Source organism: Conger conger, chromosome 9, assembly GCF_963514075.1.
Source record: "Conger conger chromosome 9, fConCon1.1, whole genome shotgun sequence".
Lineage (NCBI taxonomy): Eukaryota > Metazoa > Chordata > Actinopteri > Anguilliformes > Congridae > Conger > Conger conger.
The window spans coordinates 52,884,964-52,908,963 of NC_083768.1; the positions used below are offsets into that span (position 1 = coordinate 52,884,964).

The 24,000-nt window shown below is 44.7% G+C and overlaps 1 protein-coding gene across 2 annotated transcripts in view; it reads right to left on the reverse strand.

The window, feature by feature from the left end:
* trappc9 (trafficking protein particle complex subunit 9) overlaps nucleotides 1–24,000 on the reverse strand; it is a 324,830-nt gene that overhangs the window by 190,242 nt on the left and 110,588 nt on the right. For both annotated transcript variants that reach the window (XM_061255361.1, XM_061255360.1), the window contains 2 exons: nucleotides 22,087–22,250; nucleotides 191–343 (listed from right to left, as the gene is read on the reverse strand). In XM_061255361.1, the coding sequence (XP_061111345.1) occupies nucleotides 191–343; nucleotides 22,087–22,250 (317 nt within the window). The remainder of the gene's footprint in view (nucleotides 1–190; nucleotides 344–22,086; nucleotides 22,251–24,000) is intronic.

Genomic DNA, 24,000 nt, shown 5'->3' on the forward strand with positions numbered 1-24,000 from the left:
TGAGTGCGCGTATGTGGGTGTGTGTGTGAGAGCGTGTATGCGTGTGGGTGTGTGTGTGTGTGTGTGTATGTGTGCAGTGTGTATATGTGTGTATGAGTGTGTGTGTGTGTGTGTGTGTGTGTGTGTGTGTCAAACCGGCGGAGTTGTGGACACTCCAGCCCGGAGACCGGAAGAGGAGAATTTCTCTCACCATCATTGAGGTCCTGCAGCAGGTTCTCCTGGCCGGAGAAGTCCAGTTTGACTCTGATGCTGACGGTGAGTGTGACCACCTGGCCGGGCTTCAGGGGGAAGTGGGACAGTGCTTCATCCAGGTCCCAGCTCAGGAACTCCCCATACAGCTTCTCTGTCAGGGCACAAGAGCAGGAAACAAGTCAGCGTCTGTGTGTCCGAGGGTTGCCAGTTCGATCTCCCGCCCTGGGTGTGTCGAAGTGTCCCTGAGTAAGACATCCTGGCGAGAAGGTGAATGAAAAGCATCAATTGTGCAGCGCTTTGGATAAAGGTGCCATATGAAATGCACCTTTACCATTTACCGTATTTGAGTATATGAGTAAGTGTGAGTGTGAGGGAGAGAGTGTGTGCGTGTATGTGTGTGGTGTGTGTGTGCACTTGTGCGTCATGTTGGCTGAGAGACACCAGTGAGGCCCCTGAGATCTTTAAACTCCCTGACTGAACACTTCAGCTTCACAGGTCATCATAAGCAGTGAGCTGCCTGTCACACACAACACAGCTGCACTTAAGAACCCTTCAGAAGCAGGAGAAACACACACCAGTGTGTGACAGAGGACACCCAGAGTGGCTGATTTCACCATCACGCCAAAATGTTAGCACTCCAGGCTCAGGGACCAACAACCGAAAACCTATAACAACCTGTAACAATTAGCTAATCGCTAAAGACTCATAACACAACGCTAATGATGACAACCTCGAGGCACATACCTAGCACTTGCATTATGATGTATGAGCCCAGGTGTACTTTGTGTTTGTCCAAGATAATGGCAAACATTCACGTTAAATTAACTCCAATTGGCTCCTTGCCACTTCTCAATAATCTGACTGCCACTGGTTAGAAACAGGTTGGCCACCTTAGAGCCACCATTACCCCGAGTGTAACAATGTCAATTATCTTCTACTGCTGTGGGCAAAGTCGTCTAATAAGGCCCTACACAGTGCCAACAATATCATCCTCACCAAAGACAACACTCAGGAGCCCCAATTTTTCATGCCATCTATGTTATTTTCTTTAAAACAAAAATGCTCTATAATTAATTCTTTAGGCTTATAAATGAAGTTAATGTCAACTTTTACCGACTCAAAATGGGCTCCGTAATGGCAGAAATATACTGGATAATCCTCTAGTTCAGTTCTAGTTCAAGTGTCACAATACTGTACTGACCTAGGTATCAAGGTACTCAAGTCCAGTAGGTAATAGAATAGCATCCAAGGTTTCGAAGGTTGCTATTTGTATGCTATTTATTTATTCATTAGCTATAGCAAGCATATAACTATTATCAAACAAGCATGAACATGGCCCTTCACTGGGCTTTGAACGTACTTTCAAATTATTTTGTTTTCAAAAAGACAAATGAGGAACTTGAAGGCTTGAATAAATAAAAATCCAAACAATATTTAAATGTTACATGCAACAAGTGAGAAACCGATACTGATTCAAAGGGGTATGGCTCAGTTTATTTATTTGCAAGCTATAGATTGTTAATCAAGTTATAGACATGTTAGAAGTTACAGTTACAGATTGAAGAGGCTGGAGAGGCTGACTGCAATAAACAGATATGAGCAAAGGCCTTTACCTTATTTTAAAGCCCATTTCGAGCCGCAGCACACAGATATTTCACTGTGTGAACGAGTAGTCAACCATAAAACAACAAGACAAAGATTCTGGGGGATACAGAGGATCAGTCAAACCAATATTCGTAACCCAGTTGCCTCCACGCCTCCTCGCCCAAAGCCTGAGGCCACAAACCTGGCAGGAGCACCACCGTCTAGAGAAGACGAAAAACTATCCGCTTCCTTTGAAAAATAAATGAACGGAAACGCACTGTTGCGCTGTGTGGTCACCTAGGAGCAGTGACCCCGCCAGCCCACATCATTATCAAACCCGCACACCAACAGGGGTGAGTGAAGGTAAAGCCAACAGGGTCCATCAACACATTACACAAGTCCCAAACAGGAAGTTCAACCCAGGCCACAACATGAAGTTCAGTATGGCCTCACAGAAAATGATATTTTTTATTTTCCACCACAATGTACATGTGTTAGTTAGTGTATAGAGTTAGCTAATGAGGTCATTTTCATCTGTAGTGCCTAACCTGCATGTCTTTGGACTGCGGGAGGAAATCGGAGTACCCGAGGAAACCCACGCAGACACGAGGAGAACATGCAAACTCCGCACTCGAACCCAGGACCTTCTTGCTGTGAGGCAACAGTGCTACTCTTCGTGCCACCGGGCCGCCGGTGTGGTACACACACAACCACACAGATGAGCAGGGCGGGCATGCGGGCGCACCGAGGGAAATGGGGAAGAGCCGCCAACCAGGACGAGCCAGGGTCAGAGCAAACGGGAGATGGTGGCGATGCAGATGAGCTGGCAGACCAGGGAGAGAGAAACCGTTTCCAGCGCTCACGTTTACGGAAAAACAAAAGGAGAAAAAAATTAAACCAACTGGAAGAGGCTATTAAATCAGAGCGATGGCAACGGAATGCCCCTGTGAACGTTCAATCTCAGTACAGCCATGGATAAAAAATGATACCCTCGACGGTAGTGTTCATATCGCAGATTAAAATCATTACAGTGAGGCTCCTTCAGAGACAAGGTGCAGGTGGTTTTTCAATTTTTTTTGTAATGTAAACGATGGCAATCGCGAAATGAAGATTGCGTCCAACATTATTGCTTTGCTCCAACTGAAGTCAATATAGTTCTGCTAGACTAAATCGCTGCATTCTATGTCAATGCGTTATTGTCAAATAATCTTTGTAGTTTGTGCATGCTTTTCATTCCCTACAGCTTTGTTTAGCTGCGTTACGGTGTGACTAGTAACATTTGAGAAAAGCTTTTCACTACCATTAATGGTTAAAAATAAATAAATCATAACTGCGAGAATTGCAAACAACTACTACACAAGACCAACTCCTGTCAGACCACCTTTGAAAAAATGTGACCCACAGTAGCACACGCTATCGGACACCACCAGTCAGTGAATACTTAATATTATAACAAATATAATAATATTTCACATTATGACAGACTATTTCTTATATGTGGCATAATTATTTTCCCGCAGCGATGGTGGGGCAAGGGCAGGGGTCATGACCCTGGACACTGCACATCAGCCCGACACACTGGCCAGATGTGGCTCTCAGAAGCTGTCGCCATTAGCAGACGCTCTTATCCAGAGCGACGTACAACAAAGTGCAAATCAATCACAAGAACAAGTGCAAAAGTAGACCTGAGAGGACAGTACAGTTCCGAGTCCTAGTGTAAACATACAGAAATTCAGAACCCTTGAAGAGTACAATCAACATTCAAACTAGCATACCACTGTTGGCAGCTAGAATACAACAACAGCCAATAAAAACAACAATACCTATACAAGTAACGATATCTATACATAAGTGCCATTACGGTCTAAGGCTAATCACAGTGATTGTGAGTTGGGGAGGGAAAGGTGCTAGGCCCACACTGTGTCGGTCCAGATACGGTCCTTTAAGCCTCCGCTGGATTTTGGCCGCATGGAGGGTCAACTGCCCCTCGCTCCGGCACCATTTGCCAGCTGTTAGTGCAGCCTGGCAGAGAGACATGCTTGTGTTTGTTTCATTTTTGTTTTTTTGGAGGGTACATCCCATTTGTCTATACAGGAGCTATCTTCAATCAAAATATGGAATAATTACGTGGAAGAATCCATTTACCACAGATAAGGGCTGCCTTTTGTTTCTCTATTGTCATCGGTTTATGGCACATACTCTAATTCTAGTTAAGTAATTCAAGTTTGGTGGGCTGGCAGCAATAAAGATCACGCATAATAGGCATTTGAATACAATTTCACACCAATAATTTTGTTGATTAGAGTTCAAATTTACGTACTTATGGAAATCAAGGGTTCAATAGGAGGTAATTTTCTGCATCAATGTACAGTATTAAGCTATCCGAAGACTGCTTCAACCATGACTTTCATAAACTGTCGGTAAAAAGTTCTGTCTAAAAGTAGCAGTCGTCACTTCTGCAGTGGGTGGGGACTACACAGGTGTTGCTGTACAGTGTATTCGTCTAGATACAGACACACACAAGAATGGAATGTAACATTCATAAACACTGTCTATCCTGTAATAAAATACCCTGTCTTGTTTGCAAATTGAAATTGATTATTTGATTAGAATGTGCCGAGGTAAAACAAATAATTATGGGACTATTTAAGCTCAGGTGTGCAGACGACATTTTTGACAAGATTTCTCTATCAAATTTGATGCCAGTCAATCTAATATGTCAATCATCAACTTCAGTTGCTGTAGTTCTAGCTTGCTTGAGAAAATATTTTAAAAAAACTTTATTTGGATTCTGGAGATTCTTTTGGTTGTCTGAAGGACGGGACAGCCATGTGAGCTATTTCAGTCTAACAGCCTTCATCAGAGGAGTACGCAGGGACAGAACACCAAGTGACAATCTGAGCAGCCTGCTGTCATCTGGAAATGGAGTGCGCTCCCTCTCTTCCAGAACCAGCAGGCAGTGCGAGTCCTTTTACCATGAAGGACTTAAGGACAAAAGTTCCAGTGCCGTACGGAAACAGAAACTTTGACCCTGAAACTTGTCTGCCACACTAAAATTCAGCTCAATTTCACAAGAGTTGCACTTTGAATAAACATGATTTGCTTAATTATTGACAACATAGGTGGCAGTGTTGTAAAACCCCACGCTAACCCAACGACGGAATTTAGCGAGGGCTGAAGGTATCAGGTATGCTTGCCCCTGTGGAGTCTAGATCAGCCAATAAATAAACCACGATGCAAAGACAGTAGTACAGTAGTACCACTCTGCCTTCCGCTCTTTACTGGTCCGGGCTGACCAAGAATCTCCACATTGGGGCCAATACATTCACCTTCGTTATATCTGACTCCATTTAAAATAATAATTTAGATTAGTTATCTACCTTTGGTAGTCTTAGTTGTAATTTTGACTTGATCGCTACAGGAATCCTGTACTGAGATTTACTCTTCTGAACAGTCCTCTGCTTGTTCCGCCACATGTCACATCAGCCGTTATGTGCACGTCTCACAAGCTGGCTAGATATCTGCAGTCATTTCAGAGGTCGCAGGAATAGCTACTTTTGGGTATATCTGTTTACAGCCTAGGGACCCAAAAAGACCAACATTAGCTACGGCTGTTCTTGACATGAACGAACTACCACGCGGAGGCGAGTGATCAGAGGTCTACGGGTGCTATACGCCATGATACATTAAGCGTAAATTTACATCCTTCCTCGACCAACTCGAGGGGGTAACCAAGCATTCCCTGTGTAACATTGAGTGTCAGTAAGCGAAACCACACAGATCAAGTTTTAACAATTTATTTTACCAGGCAGGTTACATACATAATTACACTCTAGTTCCAAATAAAATATACATAAAAGTATTACAAAGGAAACCAAATTGCGGAGTCTTAAAAGTCATACCTGGTAATAAAAGCTACATACGGGAGTCTGGCTACAGACACCCTGTACACACGGTGTGCACGGGAGTCTGATTGCATCCTCCCCGATTGCTTGGTTTGGTCTCCTTAAATCCAAAATCAGGCCTTTGATGTTGACCACTCAAATGGGTCTGCAATGAACCAATGAACCATCTGGCATTTATAACCATTTGGAATTTGGAGCCAGGCTTCCCCAGGAAACGAGATTTGATCAGGGGGGTTGAGGCACATGGGGCAGAGCTCCACACAGTTTCTCCTTGGTTCCTGGTTGGTTATGATGTCCAAGGTTTTATCTAAACTGACTTTGTCATGAAACATCCGATGCTTTATGCATACTTTCAGGGAAACTGAGGAATGAGGGATATGTGAGAGGAAGGGAGTAAGGAAGGGGGGTCCAAGAGAATAATGTCTGGGCCCAACAGGCCGTGCTTCCTGAAACCTAACTGTAAAGGATGTTGCAGCCTTATAGGAGGGGGATTTACAGGTGGTTCAGGAAGACAGCTGTTTTGGGAACAATGCATGAGTTTTCCCCCACAGGCTCCTGCCCGTATGGGTGCTGAGACGTTGGGGGCTAACGGTGTATGCTCCTGGGGTTAAATTACTTTACAGCCACATATTGCCACTGTACCAGAGGAAGCCAGCAAGCTGACCAGCGCACTGAGTGACAATGTCAGATTTTAATAATTTCCGCCTTACAGTGTTATACCTTTAAACTTCCAAGCTGCTTTCATCTCTAGAGAGAAATAATAATAATGATAATAATAATAAAAGACAATGAACATCAACAAAGTTGCTGTTAACAAGGAGCACTTCTCTGTGATAAAGCGCTGGTCCACATCTATCTTTGAATGCCTTTTCATAATATGTAATATGCAAAGATTTGCTGGGGAAAGCGAGACACTCAAATGCTGCTAATCTATAATGAACAAAGGCTGAAGTGGGATCTAGATACAGAAGAGTTCCAACCGTCTTCCACCTTGAGGTTGACTTTGAGATGCTTATTAAGCAAAAGCGGAGCTCAGCGGGGGGGTCAAACAGAGGGCGACCGAGGCTTGTGAGATAGAGAGAGAACGAGAGATGGAATGCAAGCGAGAGAGTAAGAAAGAGTACGTGGGCATGTGACAGGGTGAGAGAGAGATAGGGAGTGAGACATTTTAGTGAGGCAGTGAATGTCTGAGCAAGACAGAGCCAAAAAAAAAAAAAAGTGGAATTTCTAAAATAGAAAGTGTCAATCCATCAAGTCATGAAGTCAGTTGACGACATTCAGCAACGTCATCCAATAATGAAGCAAAAACATACGTCACATCACGCGTCAGCTTGGAAAAAATAGCTGTTATACCCTGAAATAAACAAACCAAAATTGTGATCGTTTTACTAGGATCAGTACGGAACACAAATTGAAAGCTCCAGGATGATAAAAAAAAATCTAAAAAGCAGCAAAATATGCATACGGGCCTCATCAGAATGCAACAGGTAGAGCAGTGCCCCACACTCCCCCTGCTCCCTAATCCCAGGCTTGGTGCGCACTCCAAACAAGCCACAACAGCAGATCCCACTTTTCATCAGCCTGAAATGTGTGCAGAGACAACTTCCATCAGCCCCAGGCATTCAATGAATATTAAATTCTATTTGGTTACAATTTAACTTCATAATAATAAAAAGAGCACGGTGAGCTATCCAATTCTACAGGCCAAAGAGAACGCACGCTTTGTACAGTTATGGGCTTGCCCGCATAAAATTGAAACCATATGTTATTAAATTCCATATTAACTTCTGTGGTGTTGTGTAAGCATACCAAAAATTATTTACATTGTCGATCTTATTTAAAAAAGTAAGAAAAACATTTTTTACTTTTTTGAATGACATAAGAAGGGCAAAAGGACATTTATTTGGGGGGCCGAACCTCAGTAGCTTTTTATTAGGTAGATATATTCATGAATTTAAATTTTGACATTTTATTCACCTTGAAATCACCTATTCGGATCTACCAACGATATCAAATGTGCAACCTTGACATTTAGGCTAATTGCACTGTGGTTTCCCTCTGAAGCTGTCATTTCCGGTCATATTTTTTAATTTTCTAAAGGAAACTTTGCAGCCAATGTTACGCTACTTCTGCTTTTTGAGGGCTGTTTCTTCCAAAGTATACCTGAATGCGTAATGCATCAATCCACAGTGATAATCATTTGCTCTGAACAGCACGATTTTCACCCACAAATCGACCTATAAGATAAGTCTGTTATTCTTTGATTGATGGTTAGAAGAGCCAGTCAGAAAAGGGCATTTCATCCAATAGGGAGGCATGGAGAGCAACATGTGGGACTTCAATATTCGTGTAATTCTGGTTTCCTCCCACAGTCCAAAGACATGCAGGAAAGGTTAATTGGAGAGTTTAAATGGCCAGTAAGTATCAGTGTGTAATTGTGTGTGCCCTGTGAAGGATTGACGACCTGTCTAGGGTGTATTCCCATCAGGAATAAGAAGGTTAGATAATGGATGGACGTAACTCACGGACATTGTCCAATACTGAATCTATAGATGCTGTGCAGTGTTGAATCATATAGACTCGTATAGTATTTGAATCAAACCTTTGCTCATTATGCTACTCAGGAGAGCCAACAAGAGTCATTTTCTATGGAAATCTGCCCAGTACTGGGCAATCCAGCAGACAAAGATCAACTGCAAGACATCTGGATCAAGACACCTCCTGGGAATGCTCCAGACGACTAATACATGAAGACAGACTCAAGTGTGAGCTCCAGTGATTCATGCCTTTGTGGGTTTTGGAGGAGAGATATTTGTTAATAATAAACCATTTTCATCCTCCTACCCGTCATGCACCCATCATCGAACAAGTATAATCGTTTGAAAACGAATGTCACATTTAATAGGTATAAAAACTATTTACCATTATTTATTTAACTGGGATTAATTATTAATTAACTGGGAGCAGGGGAAGCACAGCATGCTTCAAAGGTTTTAGCTCATCCCAGGTGCATCTTTTAAAGAAAAAGTCTCGATTAACGATATGACGTTGGCAAACCGTGGCAGGACCGCTGCTCAGAGAGAGAAGGTGAAGAGGACTTCAATTGCACACGGTGCAAAATATTAATGAAGCTAAGGTTGTTGGGTTAGATAAGGAGGACAGGAATGGAAGGAACGAGGAATGAAGGAGTGTCTGAGAGAGTGGACTAGTTTCGCCGTCGGGTAGGAACTCCCGGGACAGACGACAAGCAGCACCTCCCTTTCCCTTTGTGTGGTCGACCACCATCCAGAGTCGAGTCACTCACTTCATATTAATAGCACAATCATGTGACTAATTGCAATGAGCCCTCATTTGGCCCTCTTTGATATCGTAAAAAAGCGGCTCTCCCACTACAAACCCCCCCGTTTAAAGCAGACATGAAACAAACCCCGATTCAAAGGCTCTCCAGGGCTTTTTGTTTTGCTCTCGCTGCGCCAGAGAGCCTCTCCAAACCCAGAGAGGGCGGGAGATTCACCAGCAAAAGACGAGCAGCGAGCATCGTCAGCAAATCTTTTTCCCCCACACAGTCGCCATGTACAGGCAGAAGAAATGTCTCCTTTAAGCAATAGCCCAACCTACAAACAATGGGTGCTGAGTTCAGGTCTGCACAATAACATTTTCAGTAATAAATCAAGTCTCACACAGTACATATGGACCGTATTGGTCATTTTACTGTGTGGCATCCCTACAGAACACAAAGGAGGAGTGGAGGCATCTAAGGCCAAGGATATATCGCAAACCAGATAAAGTGCTGTTTCCAACCATGAAACTCAGTATTAGGCGCTACATGTTCAACTGATCCACCACATTAGCTTTGCTTTATTTAATTCAGTCTCTACAGCAGATAAGAAACTTAAAAACTCAGCAGGTGCATGGATTAATTTGACCAGTAGGCCAAGCCAATGCTTTTAATTGCCCAGTTGGTCTGTGTAATGCATGACACTTAGCTGTCGGCCAGGAAAAGGCATTAAACGGTTCAGTAGGCCAATATAATGCAACAGCTGTAGGCCAGCATAAAGCATTAGGATTAGCAGTGGGCTAGTTAGCCAATATGAGCATTAAAATGAGGAGTCAGCTTAGATAAAACATTAAGCTGAGTCGTGGATCACTGTGATCAGTAAACTGAGCAGTGGATTGGTGTGATCAGTAAACTGAGCAGTATGATCAGTGTGATCAGTAAACTGATCAGTGTGATCAGTAAACTGAGCAGTGTAATCACTAAACTAAACTGAAGTGGAGGAGTATAATCCATTTTGTTGTGAATGGATCAACTCAGTTCCCCAACACATGCAGATTATGAAATATATTAAATTATATTTGCTTTGAGCGTGTGTGTGTGTGTGGGGGGGGGGGGGGGGGGGGGTACACTTTTTTTCAAATTAACATTAGAAAAAAAAATGTATTTGCTGTATAATAAAGCCCCTTCTGTAGACTTATTATTTATGAATTCCAGGTCGAGCGGTTGGAGAGAATGAACTGTCAGCAATAGAGAAGCCACTTTTGACTGAGCGGTTATCTCACTCTGTCAGAGGCCGGCAAGTCATTTAAACATGGAGGACTCCAGCTAGTCTGCAACTGTTTTTGTTTTTAACATTTCTCAGAGGCCACCAGTATGCATTTCCCACAGAGGAGAACTGCAAAAAATCTGTGATATCACCGCAAAACATTTTCTGCTGAAAGGAGCGAAGGTGAAAAAAGGAGAAGTAAAAAAAACAACAAAAAAAAAACATAATTGCCATCTGTCGGCGGAGCTGAAGCAGCTTTGCCTGTCACTCACTGGTAATGGAATATGTTCAGTGTTATTTCTGAAGACTAACAGAAATCCCTTCAGTCGTGGGCAAAGGTTGAGTCCTGCTGCTTCAGAGGTGCGTTAGTGATGACTCCACCGCCCTCTGTTGGCCAGTGGAGGAACTGCTTCTCACTCACAGTTGAGCAGAGTGCTTGTGCCTGTGCTCTGCTATCAGCTGGCCCCCATCTGTGGCAATGGGCAGTTAGTGAGGATATGCTGTTTGCTTTAACACAGATGTCTCCATCCAGGCCCGTATTTTATTAATATCTTTTTCATATGGAGATGAACTGCAGAGAGAAGGTGAGGTGCAAACACTCCGTGGCACTGTGGCCCAGGTTGCCAGGGCAACTGGTCAACCATACTGTACATGGATCCAGCACGGAGCCAAAGATAACTGTGTCATAACCGTGTCATAACCTTCATGCCATTAAGTTCTTCTGCCGCCATCTTTCAAAGTTACAGATGAGCCGCTTGCTCCCCGTAATCCTTAAAGAGACCTTCCTGGCTGCAACCAAAAACGTTTGCTCGCTAGGGGGGAAAATAAACTTGACTGCAAAGGCGTTTTAATAACATGCATAGAATTGAGGGACCGTGTTATCTGCCATCGACTGCGACTGGTAATGTGAAGTGGTGCATAGACTTCACCCTGCAGGGCCACGGGTGAAGTGTATGAGGCGCCGATTCGGTCAAAAGTCTGTTGAGCACAGGGGCTGTCGAGGATAACCCGCGCAATGGATACAGGGTAATCAACACAGCCTGTCTCGGACTAAAGACGCAAATGTCCTGCTGAGTGTTGTTCTTGTTGATTCTGTTCCGAATAAGCTGACAGCGAGACGGCACTTTTAAAGTATTATGTGAATGTCCCTAGAAAACTTGCAGTTGGTCAAGTGGTTTGCTTACAAGTTGGCTAACTTAGCTAGCTTCTGATGGGCTAAACTCACCATTCGTTTCAACCTGTTTTCAATAATTAATAAAAATGCTGTAAAAGATTGTACCCTCAAGTTCGTGTTTTGAATGAATAAAAGCTGAGCCTGTTGTTGGGTAGCTACGAGTTGGCCAGCTAACTATTTTTTTCAACAAAATTCAGTTGGATGATATTCTGTTTAAAATATTTTGGAAAATTAGCTAGCTAACCCCTTGGTGTAAATGAAAAATAATATACAATGGTGGAGCTATGAAATGTCGCCTTCATTCCATTTGAATAGGCTAGCCTGTTATTGTACCAACATTACAATACAAGTCACCAAACCTAGGCTCACCATGGTCCGAACAGAAGCAACCGCTTCCATCAGAATTTAATGTCCGTTCAATGGTTGTTCTTCTCCTGAGGAATGTCGTTTATGATTATGGTTTATAGCTTATTGACTACCCCAGTCACTAAAACACTTTAATTGCAGCAACAATTACAGAGAAAATGACAAATAACTACATAACAACTGTGTCAGTTCTCGATGTTCCAAACAGCACCTGAAGCACAACTACTAGAGTTTTGGCTCTACCGAATAAGTCTGCCCGATTCGTAGTCTCTCATTAGCAACAGCTTCGCCACCACACTGTCACAGGGGAGCACAATTACCTTGCCACGGTATGCTGAAACGAATTGCGTATGTGACTCATTTCTGAAAATGAAAGGAATTAGACTTTACACACACACACAAACCAAAGCTGATCTAAAAGTAATTTCTTATTGAAATGAACCTATTTTTATGAACCTATTTGGCAGCAATTCTTGCTGCATTTCATGTGTGGTCCAAGAATGCATACACTGTCAGTTCACTACTGGCTTATTTGCATAGATGATTACTGCGATAATTTAAACTCATTACAAAATGAAAGGGGGTATACATATAATCTATAGTTCCATACATTTAATCTTACTACACTAGCGACAGGCTGCTTAAGTCAACCTTGATCCACTGCGCCAGTCAACACTCAACTGACCACTTGTGACTTACTTCTCGACAGGCTGCTTAAGTCAACCTTGATCCACTGCGCCAGTCAACACTCAACTGACCACTTGTGACTTACTTCTCGACAGGCTGCTTAAGTCAACCTTGATCCACTGCGCCAGTCAACACTCAACTGACCACTTGTGACTTACTTCTCGACAGGCTGGTTCAGTCAACCTTGATCCACTGCGCCAGTCAACACTCAACTGACCACTTGTGACTTACTTCTCGACAGGCTGCTTAAGTCAACCTTGATCCACTGCGCCAGTCAACACTCAACTGACCACTTGTGACTTACTTCTCGACAGGCTGCGGCAGTAACCTTCCATCCATTGCGCGTCTTATTATCCTCGACAGCCCCTGCGCTGTTCTCGACAGACGTTTGACCGAATCGGCGCCTAATTGAACTGGAGGGGCTAGGAAAGGGGCTTTGGTAGAATGGATATGAACTCGTTCTCCAACCAAAAAACATGACAAAATGGCTCCCTGGTGCTGTGAAAAGAAGTGGACACACAGGTGAATAACAGACCCGGTCTTGTGATAACCGGGACGTCGCTGTATTCAAAGCCGCTACGCTGTGTTTTCAGAGCGGGGACGGCGTGGTGAGAGGCGAGGTTATGGTAGCGGTAATGAGGGGGGCCCTGTGTGTACGTCTCGCTTCAGGGGCCGGGGCCTTTTCCCAGCTACTCCAGGAGCTCGGGGGCCTCGCACGGCCGGTCGGCGTGGCGACGCCAGCTGCATACCAATTTAGCCTAATTACCCCCCGGCCCTGAAAGCCGGCCCTCAATTTTCCCTGCCGTCTGGGGGTCATTTGGACCGCCGCTCTGGACCAAGTGTCCATCACACACTCAGAGGTGACCGGCTCGATGGGGGGAGCGGCGTGACTGAACTGCTTGGAATTCAAATACAATGTTATATAAAGGTGAAGTACAAAGCCAGTCCTGAAAGCAACAGGATACTGCCTGCTACATTTGGTTTGGTCTGGTCTTTTGAGACAATGTTGTTTATGGAGTCAACATTTATGTTTTAACTGATTATCGCCATACAACCTGGAGGCCTACATACATCACCCACCCCTATGAGCTGCATATTTAATATACATACATTTCATCGCTTGGACAGTCTATTTTACCAGCTATTTTAACCTCAGACTGTACCTTGCTCAATCAATTTGATTAATTGCTCTGCTAGATCCCTCATTACACTTCTGTTACCATTGCTTCCATCTTAAATATTACAGTGGGCCAACCAGGGGTGGATGGGCTCCCCCTCTATAGCCAGGTTCCTCCAGAGATGTCTTCCCATTGGGGAGTTATATTTCTAGTCACCAATGGAGAGTTTAGTTTTTTTACCTTAATCTCTCACTTTTTGGGGGGTTCAGGCCAGGTATTTGCCCAAATTAAATTGAACCCACCATTTACTGGCCTGCCAGTCAGAAGTTAACTTGAAGTGAATATCAGCTACAAAACAAACATGCCATCGGCCCTCAGCTGTTATATTAGAAAACATTTATTATTTTTATGAATAAAGTATACATCTTTATTTTGTGGTTTTTCTGATGCGCAGATATGTGACTCGTAAACTCTGTCCTTGGATATCTGATGTCCTTTCTGAACCGGTATGATATGTCTGGGGCTGGGCCATTGAAAACTGCTGTTATAGGTCTGTGTCCACAACACGTCACACACCTGAATCCTGGCCACAGTTTTACATACTTTGTAACACATTTTTAACACATCGTTTCACATACCAGATGTATTCAACCTCATATACAGAGTCTGGAACTGCGCCCAGCAGTGCAGGACTGAAGCAGTACAGAAGTGTTTCCTGCCCGGAGACAAAGCCGTGCTGATTCAGTGAGTTATCAACTCCTGGAGTTATCTGGATGGCTCATGTTCTAAGCCCATTCAGAAGACATGGGGATCAGTGAATCAATCGGCACGGTTCGCTCACAAGATCAAACCCAGTACTTGAGGAGAACAGATCTGTAAAAAACCCTGTTTAAAGGGTAAAGACCAGCCAATGATTTCAGTGTTAATGCTAAGCCTTCGTCTGAAACGGTAGGGATGCCCCACCCCAGAAGTGAAGAGGACGAAGACAAAGAAGAAGAGGAGCTGGTGACTGTGCTTCAGTAATCTTGTTGATTCAAATGCAATCAACTCCTTATAACTGCACTTTAGATAATTGGATATTTAGCATGCAGCTAGTGATTAGGCATTTAATCCTACTGACTGAATCTTGTTATATGCATACTCCGGTTAAGTGCATACAACTGTGCACAAACATTAGCATGCACGGCGTCAGTCTCCAGCACGTGTAGTTATCAGCAGTTGGCTCCACAGAGTCTTTGAAGATGAGATGAGTATTGACTGCAATATGGCATATGCAATCAGCGTAAACCTACAATACTGTACTGTGTGCCTACAATACTACACAATTAGCAATATTACACATGTACGTATGTGACCTGCTCTATCAAAATCAGTCGCATTGACCCTGAAACGTATTTAGAGTTTTAGAAACTAGAATGTAAACTTTCTAATGAAAGCAAAGTTAAATCTCTACTCCCGATATCTTAAGGAGTTATATCCTGTTTCAGAGTTACGTGAGGCTGGGAGACTACCAAAACTGGGCTAACAAAACTACAGGGGTATAATTTGTTATCTTATGTATGCACTCTATTTTTACTCTGAACATTTGACCAAGGTGACAATCTGGCTCGCCCCCAAACAATGCGCAATTCCAGTGTTGCTTTCACTTTGACATCTTGCATTTAAAAGCTTAAAAACTATATTTTTACTCCTTAAGACATACAGATCACGAGAGCCAAGATATTGTTCTACAAAATGAAGATAGAAACTTAAAACAGGCAAAAATCTTTACATAAACATCGATTTATGTGAAATTGGCCATCATGATTTATGACTGATTATGATATAACAAGTCACATATACAATCAGCATGCATCAACAAGACTACATATAAAATCAGCATGCACCTACAATACCAAAGAATTAGCAATGTGCAGTTTACCTACATATTTTTACTGCCTAACCTTCACTGGGTTAACCTTTTTACCAAGAGTGGACAACAAATTTTGTAACATTCCCTATAAGTTTGATAGTCACTACCACGCACGAGCTCAAGTCCAATATTAGATTTGAAGCATATTACTATAATTACATAAAACAGCTCACATTAGTTAAAGTGCTCTGCGCCCTTGATCCATATTTTATCAAAGTGATATTTCAGACATTCGACACACAACCCCTAAATTGGACTGACACTACCCACCCCTGCTGGAGGCCTCTATTCTTAGAGAACTCCCACACAAATCAATCTTCCAAAAGTTCAGAATTTTTCTCTCCCTGCTCCTCCAAATACAATTTCTCTGTTCAGTGTTCTCATAATAGTCTGTTGGACTGGGCCAAAGATCAGTCTGTTAGAGCCTTCTTAAGTACTGCTCTGCTCCGTGGTAATAGGGAGGGGAGCCAGGATTCCACAGGCTTGGATCTCTCTAAGATATGGCGTCACAAGGTCTCTCGGGCTAGAAAACTAGTCTTGTTGACAAGATGAATGTTCTTCACAAAATTCTCAGGGAGACAGTCAGTGCTAGCACTCTACTGTAGTACTCTAGGGTTGAAGAGTGTAAAACGGTCATGTAATGCATTGGGCTTCCACAAAACATTACATTATTTGTTACAATAACATTGTTTCCTGTAGCCCTAGAATGCCTTTTTAAGAAAAATATATTTTGACTGTTCCTGGTCTGACTGGCAGCTCACAGGACACACGTGGCTGAGCTCTTCACTCAAGCGTCTTACGACACCATGATGCCACGTCAACAGCAGACTAAACCTAGCAGAATAAAACATCCCGTCTCAGAAGGAAGTGGTCTGAGAGTGCTGCTTGTAAGCTTCTCAAATCCTCGCCAGACTCTTATTTTGAAATCTCTTTTGTAGAATCTCTAAGTGAGAGACCCAAAATTCATTATCAGATTCAACAATACCAAGTTCAACAGCACACCAAGGACTGTATCTATGATTTATTAAAAATCTAATTTTACAGTGAACTTGATGAACAGGCAAAAGGCCTTTTCATCCTGGGAGCTGTTCTGGAGTAGCCCAACATGAGTCAGCAGCTAAAAAGGGAATCTTGCACTGCAACACTCCTCAGACAAGGGGGCGTAGCCCCCAGACTCCTCATTACACTACATTACATTATTGGCATTTGGCAGACGCTCTTATCCAGTGCGACGTATAACAAAGTGCAAAGTGAAAGTACAATTTCAAGTGCTAAGAGTACAACAAAGATATGGACTAGGGCCTACTTCATTAATCTGACAATGGATTATATCTAAAACTGTTTTTATACTGGACAATGCAATAGAATGATGTACACATGCGTAGGATGTGAACCTAGCAGAAATATAATCCAAGAAAATAAGTTATTACACATATCCTCCCCACCACATGCCCCAACAGTTTTTCATAAAATCAAGATGGTGGGGCAGCTGGGTGGCTCAACCTGTTAAAGACACAGTTGGAGTGCACGGATGAGCCCCATGGTCTGGGATTCAATCACGGCTGTGGCAGTGTCTGCTGTAGCCGGTAGCCCCATGGCGTGACGCGTAACTGACAGTAGTGTTGCACAGGGCAGTGGAGGCCTCGGACAGCCTGGATGAGACCGGTCAGGCTAACTAAAGTCGCAAGCAAAGCAGTGTTCTACCTGGAAACAAACGTAAAACCTCTGGGTTACACCCAGTTCCCTACCCACAAAGCTACACTGCCGCCCTTTCTCCATTATAAAAGCTGCCGTTCCAAATTAGGTGGGGAATGGATGAATGCTCTACAACAGAAATGTTCAGGTTTGATTTGCGTGAGAGAACGTGTTGAGCCGCACCTCAATCACAGCATCGTTCTCCAGGCTGCCTGGGTTGAGCCCTACAACCCAACCCAGCCCCCCCTCCCCCGCCCCCAGCAGAGCCCTTTCTGGTTCATCAACCCGCGCGGCCTCTGGAAAAAAACAAGCCAAATTAAAAAGACGAAAGGTTGCCCGTCCGTCCTCCCGGTGAGGAAATGGGACCCGTGGTTTAATACCCTCTAAAGGTCTTCCATTTAAGCTGTGCTTTGGTGCGCTTAATTGGCTCGGGTGCCGGCAGATCGCGGCGAGGGGTCGGAACGCACCCGTGCCGGCGCGCTCGGAGGCGGGAAACCCATTATTTAACGGCCTTTAACACATCGCCGCCGAGGTGCGGGGAGCGGATTATTCGTCAGAATGGACACGCGGATAATAGCTGGTGTACAAACTCGCTCAAGGCCCAGGGACAAGGGCCGTCAAAATGGGAGCTTCGCCACCGGCCACGGATAGAGCTTCTTCAATTACAGCGGAGGGGACGGGGGAGAGGCTGCTCCACAATGTCAAAACGGATTCCATTAACTTTATTTTTTTTGCCCATCGCCGTTTATTAAAAAGATCAGCGTCGCTACCGGTGGCTTGTTTCTCTCCAGTGCCTCCCAGCAGACCTGGGTTCAAACACTACTTATTTTGGATTCAAATACTTTTCTGTGCTCTACTGAGCTTGCCTGGTGTATGTGAGCCTGCAAGGAGGAGCAGATGGGCAGGGTTTATACTTATGGGTTCATTTCATTTGTTCCAATGCACCAGGCAAGCTTAGTGAAATGCAGAAATGCAAATACTACTCGAACCCATCCCGGCTTTCAGACCTGGTGGAGAGAGTTTCTTCTCGCGGGTCCCATCCACTTTCAGCCCGATGTTGACCATCGGTGAGAATAACACATGGCTCAGGGCTTTTTTAGTTGGCAGAAGAGATGGAATACTAAACAGAATTGTTAAGATAGCATCAAAAATACTGTTGACTGTTCGTTAGCGGAGGTGATATTATGTGTCCTTGACTCTGCTCTGAGGGCGGCACGGATGGTGCAGTGGGTAGCACTGCCGCCTCACAGCAAGGAGGTCCTGGGTTCGAATCCCCGTCGGCCGGGGCCTCTCCGTGTGCATGTTCTCCCCGTGTCTGCGTGGGTTCCCTCTGGGTACTCCGGTTTCCTCCCACAGTCCAAAGACATGCAGGTTAGGCTGATTGGAGAGTCTAAATTGCCCATAGGTATGAGTGTGTGAGTGAATGGTGTGTGTGCCCTGTGATGGACTGGCGACCTGTCCAGGGTGTATTCCTGCCTTTCACCCAATGTATGCTGGGATAGGCTCCAGCCCCCCTGCGACCCTGTTCAGGATAAGCGGGTTAAGATAATGGATGGACTCTACTCTTGCACACTTGCACACCCAGTGGGATTTGCAAACAAATCTTTAATGGCTACAGTGGAGTCCGTAAGTATTTGGACAGCGGCACAATCTTAAATTTCAGTCCAACATTGGATTTGAAATGAAAAGATGAATGTGACATTAAATGTACTGTAGATGCAAATATATACATGATAATAAAGTATAAGTATACAAATGCCAGTTACAATGGATATGGCTTACATTATCCATTGTGTGCATACCTGTCTGTCCAGAACAGACTTCTGCACAATGGCTGTGCATGTCTTTGTGCTAATATCTATGACAGAGTGCACTTGCGTGTGTGTGATCCTGCACCTGCATGTGTGAGAGTGTGTGTGTGCATGTACAGCATGCATACATATGCATTTGAAGATCAACAGTTTTCCTTTTGGCAGGGACACATTCTCTGTAGTCAAGCCCACCCTCAAGCACTACTTAAATCCTGCTGGATACACTTCTGGAGGCTATATTGGTGGCAATTATTTCAGCAATTAACTGTTCGCTGAAATTAAATCCTAGTGTTCCTGCCATTGTTCTCTCCAAACGTATTTTCTGTCTTATTAAGCCGGTAAGCATTACTTCCCCAGTCATCTGAAATGAGAGAGAATTCAGACTTCAGAAGGAGAGAGAAACTGCAGCATGCCAGTAATGCACTTCCATTTAAGGCAAAGTACTATTCCTGAGGACTGAACTGGAGAGGCCATTTTGGCTCTTATTGCTGGTGTTTTAATAAGAGCGTGGCACCATTTTCTGTTCCAAGATCACAGGGGAAAAGTGCTGTGAAGAGGGCACCTGCTACCCTACCACTGTGCTTTCTGACGTCCGAGTGAACACATGTTCCAGGGCTAATCTTCTGATCCTTTATTCCCCGTTATTCAAGCCAACACTTTTTCTAATGTTCTGGGACTTCAGTTACTTCAGGCACACAGTTTAGGAAGCCCTGTGCTAGTCTTGTGCAGGAAGGCGGGTGGAGGGGGGAGTGGGGTGGAGAGTATGAACTCTTAAATGAGATCATCTAAACCCAGCCTCTGACTCTGATCGGTGTGGTGTGCTGCCTCCAGCGATGACTGTACTATCCCCATTGAACCTGGCAGCCCTTGAGAGCGCTGGCTTTAACAACACTGACCGTACTATCCCCATCGAACCTGGTAACCCTTGAGAGCGCTGGCTTTAACACTCACCCTACTATCCGCGTCGGACCGGGCAGTGCTTGCTAGTGCTGACTGTACCAGGACTGTCTATACTATCCCCAACAGACCTGGCATCCCACACCAGGGGTGACTGTACAATCCCCCTTGGACCTGGTAGCCCTAATCAGTGGTCACTGTAATGGCTTGAGTGCACTATCCCCGTCGGAACTGGCAGCCCTTTGCTCCGTATGCCCACTCGAGCTGCGATAACGCCGCTCATCTCAACCCGTTTCCTTGGCAACTTCAAAGATGGGTGCCTTGAGTGCAGTAGCTGAAATGTGTACTGGGGGCCGGGCAGTTGGCGGCGGGGACGATCGGTGGCCAAGCAGCGGTGTCAGGGGAACGCGCGCAGCGCTAAACGCGGGAACGCTCCGTGTATGGCACGCTGCCAGGGAAATCTGCAGTAAAACGGGAATGACACCACGTTAAATAATGCACTGTCTGTAACAACCACACCGGCAAGCTTCTTCATAACAGTCAAGGAGAATGACACCAAATGCATCGAATTACAGGTATGTTAAAAGGAAATAAAAAAGGTTGTTTAATTTCAAGTCCAATGTGCTGGAATACAGAGAATATTGAGTATACAACAACAATTGCGCTGTAGTCCAAATACTTACAGACTGCACGGTAGCTGTTAAAGACTTGTTTGAAACAAATGCACATAAACACTATAGAAACATAAATATCCAAGAAGCAGACCACAGCAACCTAGCACTAGTGATGTAGTGCCACCCCGAAAAGCTTGTACACATCCAAAGAGACCATGTTTTAAAGTGGTTTTTCCTTTTATACAAAGCCTACCTGCCATAAACACATAAACCCGAGTGTAAATAATTCAAACGTTTCTCAGGTATAAACTTTGCAATTTCACGATGTGTAAACCCGATGATGTCAACACTCGTCCGCCCAAAACATCAGTGGTCAGATGGAGAAGAAAAGAAAGAGAAAAGCGGAGGTGAGAGAGCAAGGGATGAAGGAGTGTGGAAAGGTACAGCGGGGAGAGCAGGTGTTGGGCAATGTGATCTAACAGGAATCGAAAAGGCATGAAGGGCCGGGAGAGGGCAGTACGAGGAACCATGGCGACGACCGGTCACCTCTGCGGCAAGACCGTCCCGAGGAGGAGCCCGAGGGAGCACCGCGGTCTAATGGACCGCTCACCAACCGTCCAGATGGGCCCCACTTGTCAAACGACCTGTGTTGCGCAGGGAACATGTACCAGGCAACACAAGACTGTCTGCTTCCAAACACTGACCCACCACCGAGACCCAGTACTACATTAATGAAAACCAATGTGTTGAATTCTCAAAATGGCCCAGTCCCTAACCTGTGAAACAGGAAATAGATGAGGAGACGTGCTCCATTTATTCTTCACTAGACCCCCGCGCCTCAAATCGGTCAACCTTTCAAACCCGGTCAACACCTGTTTGTCACCTCAAGAGACACTGAGGTCATACATGTGCGTGTTGGCTTGGCTACAGCCTGTAGGTATTGATTCATGGAGCAGCGGGTTTACAAGGCTTTGAAGTGCTTTGTGTTTGAAATATGCCCTGCTACTAAGTGGTCAAAGTACTGTGGTCTTCGGAGGAGTTGAGGTACAAATGAAACAAAAGTAATCTGACTGGTCGGACACTGTCTGACTTTATAAATTGTATTTGTATAGCCAACTGCTTAGTAAAACCTTTGGTATATTTTTGCTGTGGGTGTGTGAGCGTTGTGTATGTGTGAATGGGTGACCAAGAGGCATTCATTGCAAAGTGCTTTGTGTAGGTGTAGATACTGGAAAAAGCAACATATAAATGCAGTCAATTTACAATTTATCATTTACCATATCATAATTACTCCACCTACCTGGTCAGAGGTGACTTCACCTCTCCTTTATAACAGAAAGTTCTAACACTCAGCCCGGTGAGAATATTTATCGCTCAAAAAATATTTGAGCACACTCTCTTCAACAAATGCTCTAGCATAAATGTCCTCAATGCAACCCACAAAATATATATTATTTGCTCTCCTTGGAGAGGTGCAGTCTATTTTTTTCTGTATTTATTCACTGCCATCTGTGTGTGCAGCAGAGGGGCTGCCGTTTTAAGATGCTCCCTTACCTTCAGGGCTGGCATTTTGAGACGACCCCTTACCTTTGGTGTTGACAGTCTTGGAGGTGACCTCCAGGGTCTCCAGAAGCTCGGTGCCGATGTTCTCCAGGGAGATGACCAGCTCCTGCGTCTCACCATTGAACAGCTGGACGGACACGCTGCTAGAAAGTTCTTCCCCAGAGGGAGGCTGCAGTGCGTTCGCTGACCTGTGGGGGGCGAGAGAGAGCAAAGGGGGCTCTGAGACACAGGCAGGAGGCAGGGGGAATGGGGTTGAGCATCCTGTCCAGGGATCAGCAATTGAGGTCCGAAAAACTTCCTCCCTTCACCTGGGAGTCAGGGATGAAGGCAGTCTGGCCAGTAGCAATAATTAAACAGGAGAAAATAAAAAGGCCCATAGTTGATGATCCCTGCTGCAGACTATTTGCTATTGTTATGTTTTTTGTTTTTTTTGGCAAACATGAGCGCTATTATTACTCAATCGACAGTTACAACTGCTATCTGTGCCATGCTAAAGCTAAAACAATACACCCAAAACAATCAGTGAAAGCAAACCACTTGATTAAGAGACAGGTTCAAGGCACAACATAAGCTTCAGAGAAATAACACAATTTCCATAGACCAACAAGAGATCTACCCAAAAACACATTTATAAAACTCACAAAACAAGCATTATTGAGTTATTAAGCTTGTCCTGATGCAACCCCAAGCAGTTCCAAGGCATAAATTGATGGTGTTCCAATCGATGATTTTCAATGGACACTTTGAAGTATGCAAGACGAGTCATACGCCTGGGATTGACAGGCTGTCTCTACGCTAGTGGGTGCTGATATGTAATCAGCCAAGCATAGATTTTTGACTGTAGGTTTTCTCCAACAATGAAATGTCAGACGGTAATGACGCAGGAGAGCCTGTGACCTGAGAGGACCTGAGAGGACCTGGGACGACCTGGGACGACCTGGGAGGACCTGGGAGGACCTGGGAGGACCTGGGAGGACCTGGGAGGACCTGGGAGGACCTAGGAGGACCTAGGAGGACCCTTTCCGGCGAAGCGCAAGGTCAGCCCCCCCCCCATTTTCACAGTCAGGCACCGCGATAGGCCACAGAGCTCCAGACGCACCATGGACCTAAAGTATACGGTGCTCTGCAGGACCAAGCAGATTAGAAATATCTAGAACGCATGAGATGGGGGGGGTGGTGTTGCGTTGAAGCTGATGAGGGGCTGAAGAGGAGGGAACAGGACCTGGGCTACTCTGAGCTGAGGGACGTCTGGGTAGCTCCTGGTAGCCTACTGACTAAGGTACATGACTAGGTCCTGGAGGTAGGGTGGTGTAGCCACGAAAAGAGCCATGCAGCCATTGGGCCTTTGAGCAAGGCCCTTAACCCCACATCGTCTACTGCTTAGTCTAATCAACTGTAAGAAACTTTGGATGAAAGTGTCAGCTAAATAACTGTAATGAAATGTAATGGCTGAGATGACCAAAGAGACGTGTGCACACCAGCACGACAGCACAAGGTGCAGGGGTAAAGAACAGTACAAGCTGTGGAACAATGGGACTTGATGTATGCTCTAAAGCAGGGGTCGGCAACCCTGGTCCTGGAGAGCCGCAGGGTGTGCTGGCTTTCGTTGTTACTTGGCATTAATTGATCAATGAAAGCCGTTGATTGCACAGTTAACTCACCTCACCTGGTTTCTTGGGTCTGAATCGGTTGCTTATTTTAAGGTGGAGACGAAAGCCAGCACACCCTGCGGCTCTCCAGGACCAGGGTTGCCGACCCCTGCTCTAAAGCTTTGATCATGGAGCATCACATCAAGTGTGTGTCTCACAGCTCCATAGGTCTTGGTACTTTGTGTACAGCTTCTCTAAATACTACACGTGTGGAAAGTTATTTGATTAATTATACCAATACCCTGTCTGTGTCTCCTTTGCACTCATGGAGACCAAAGGGCGATGAGCC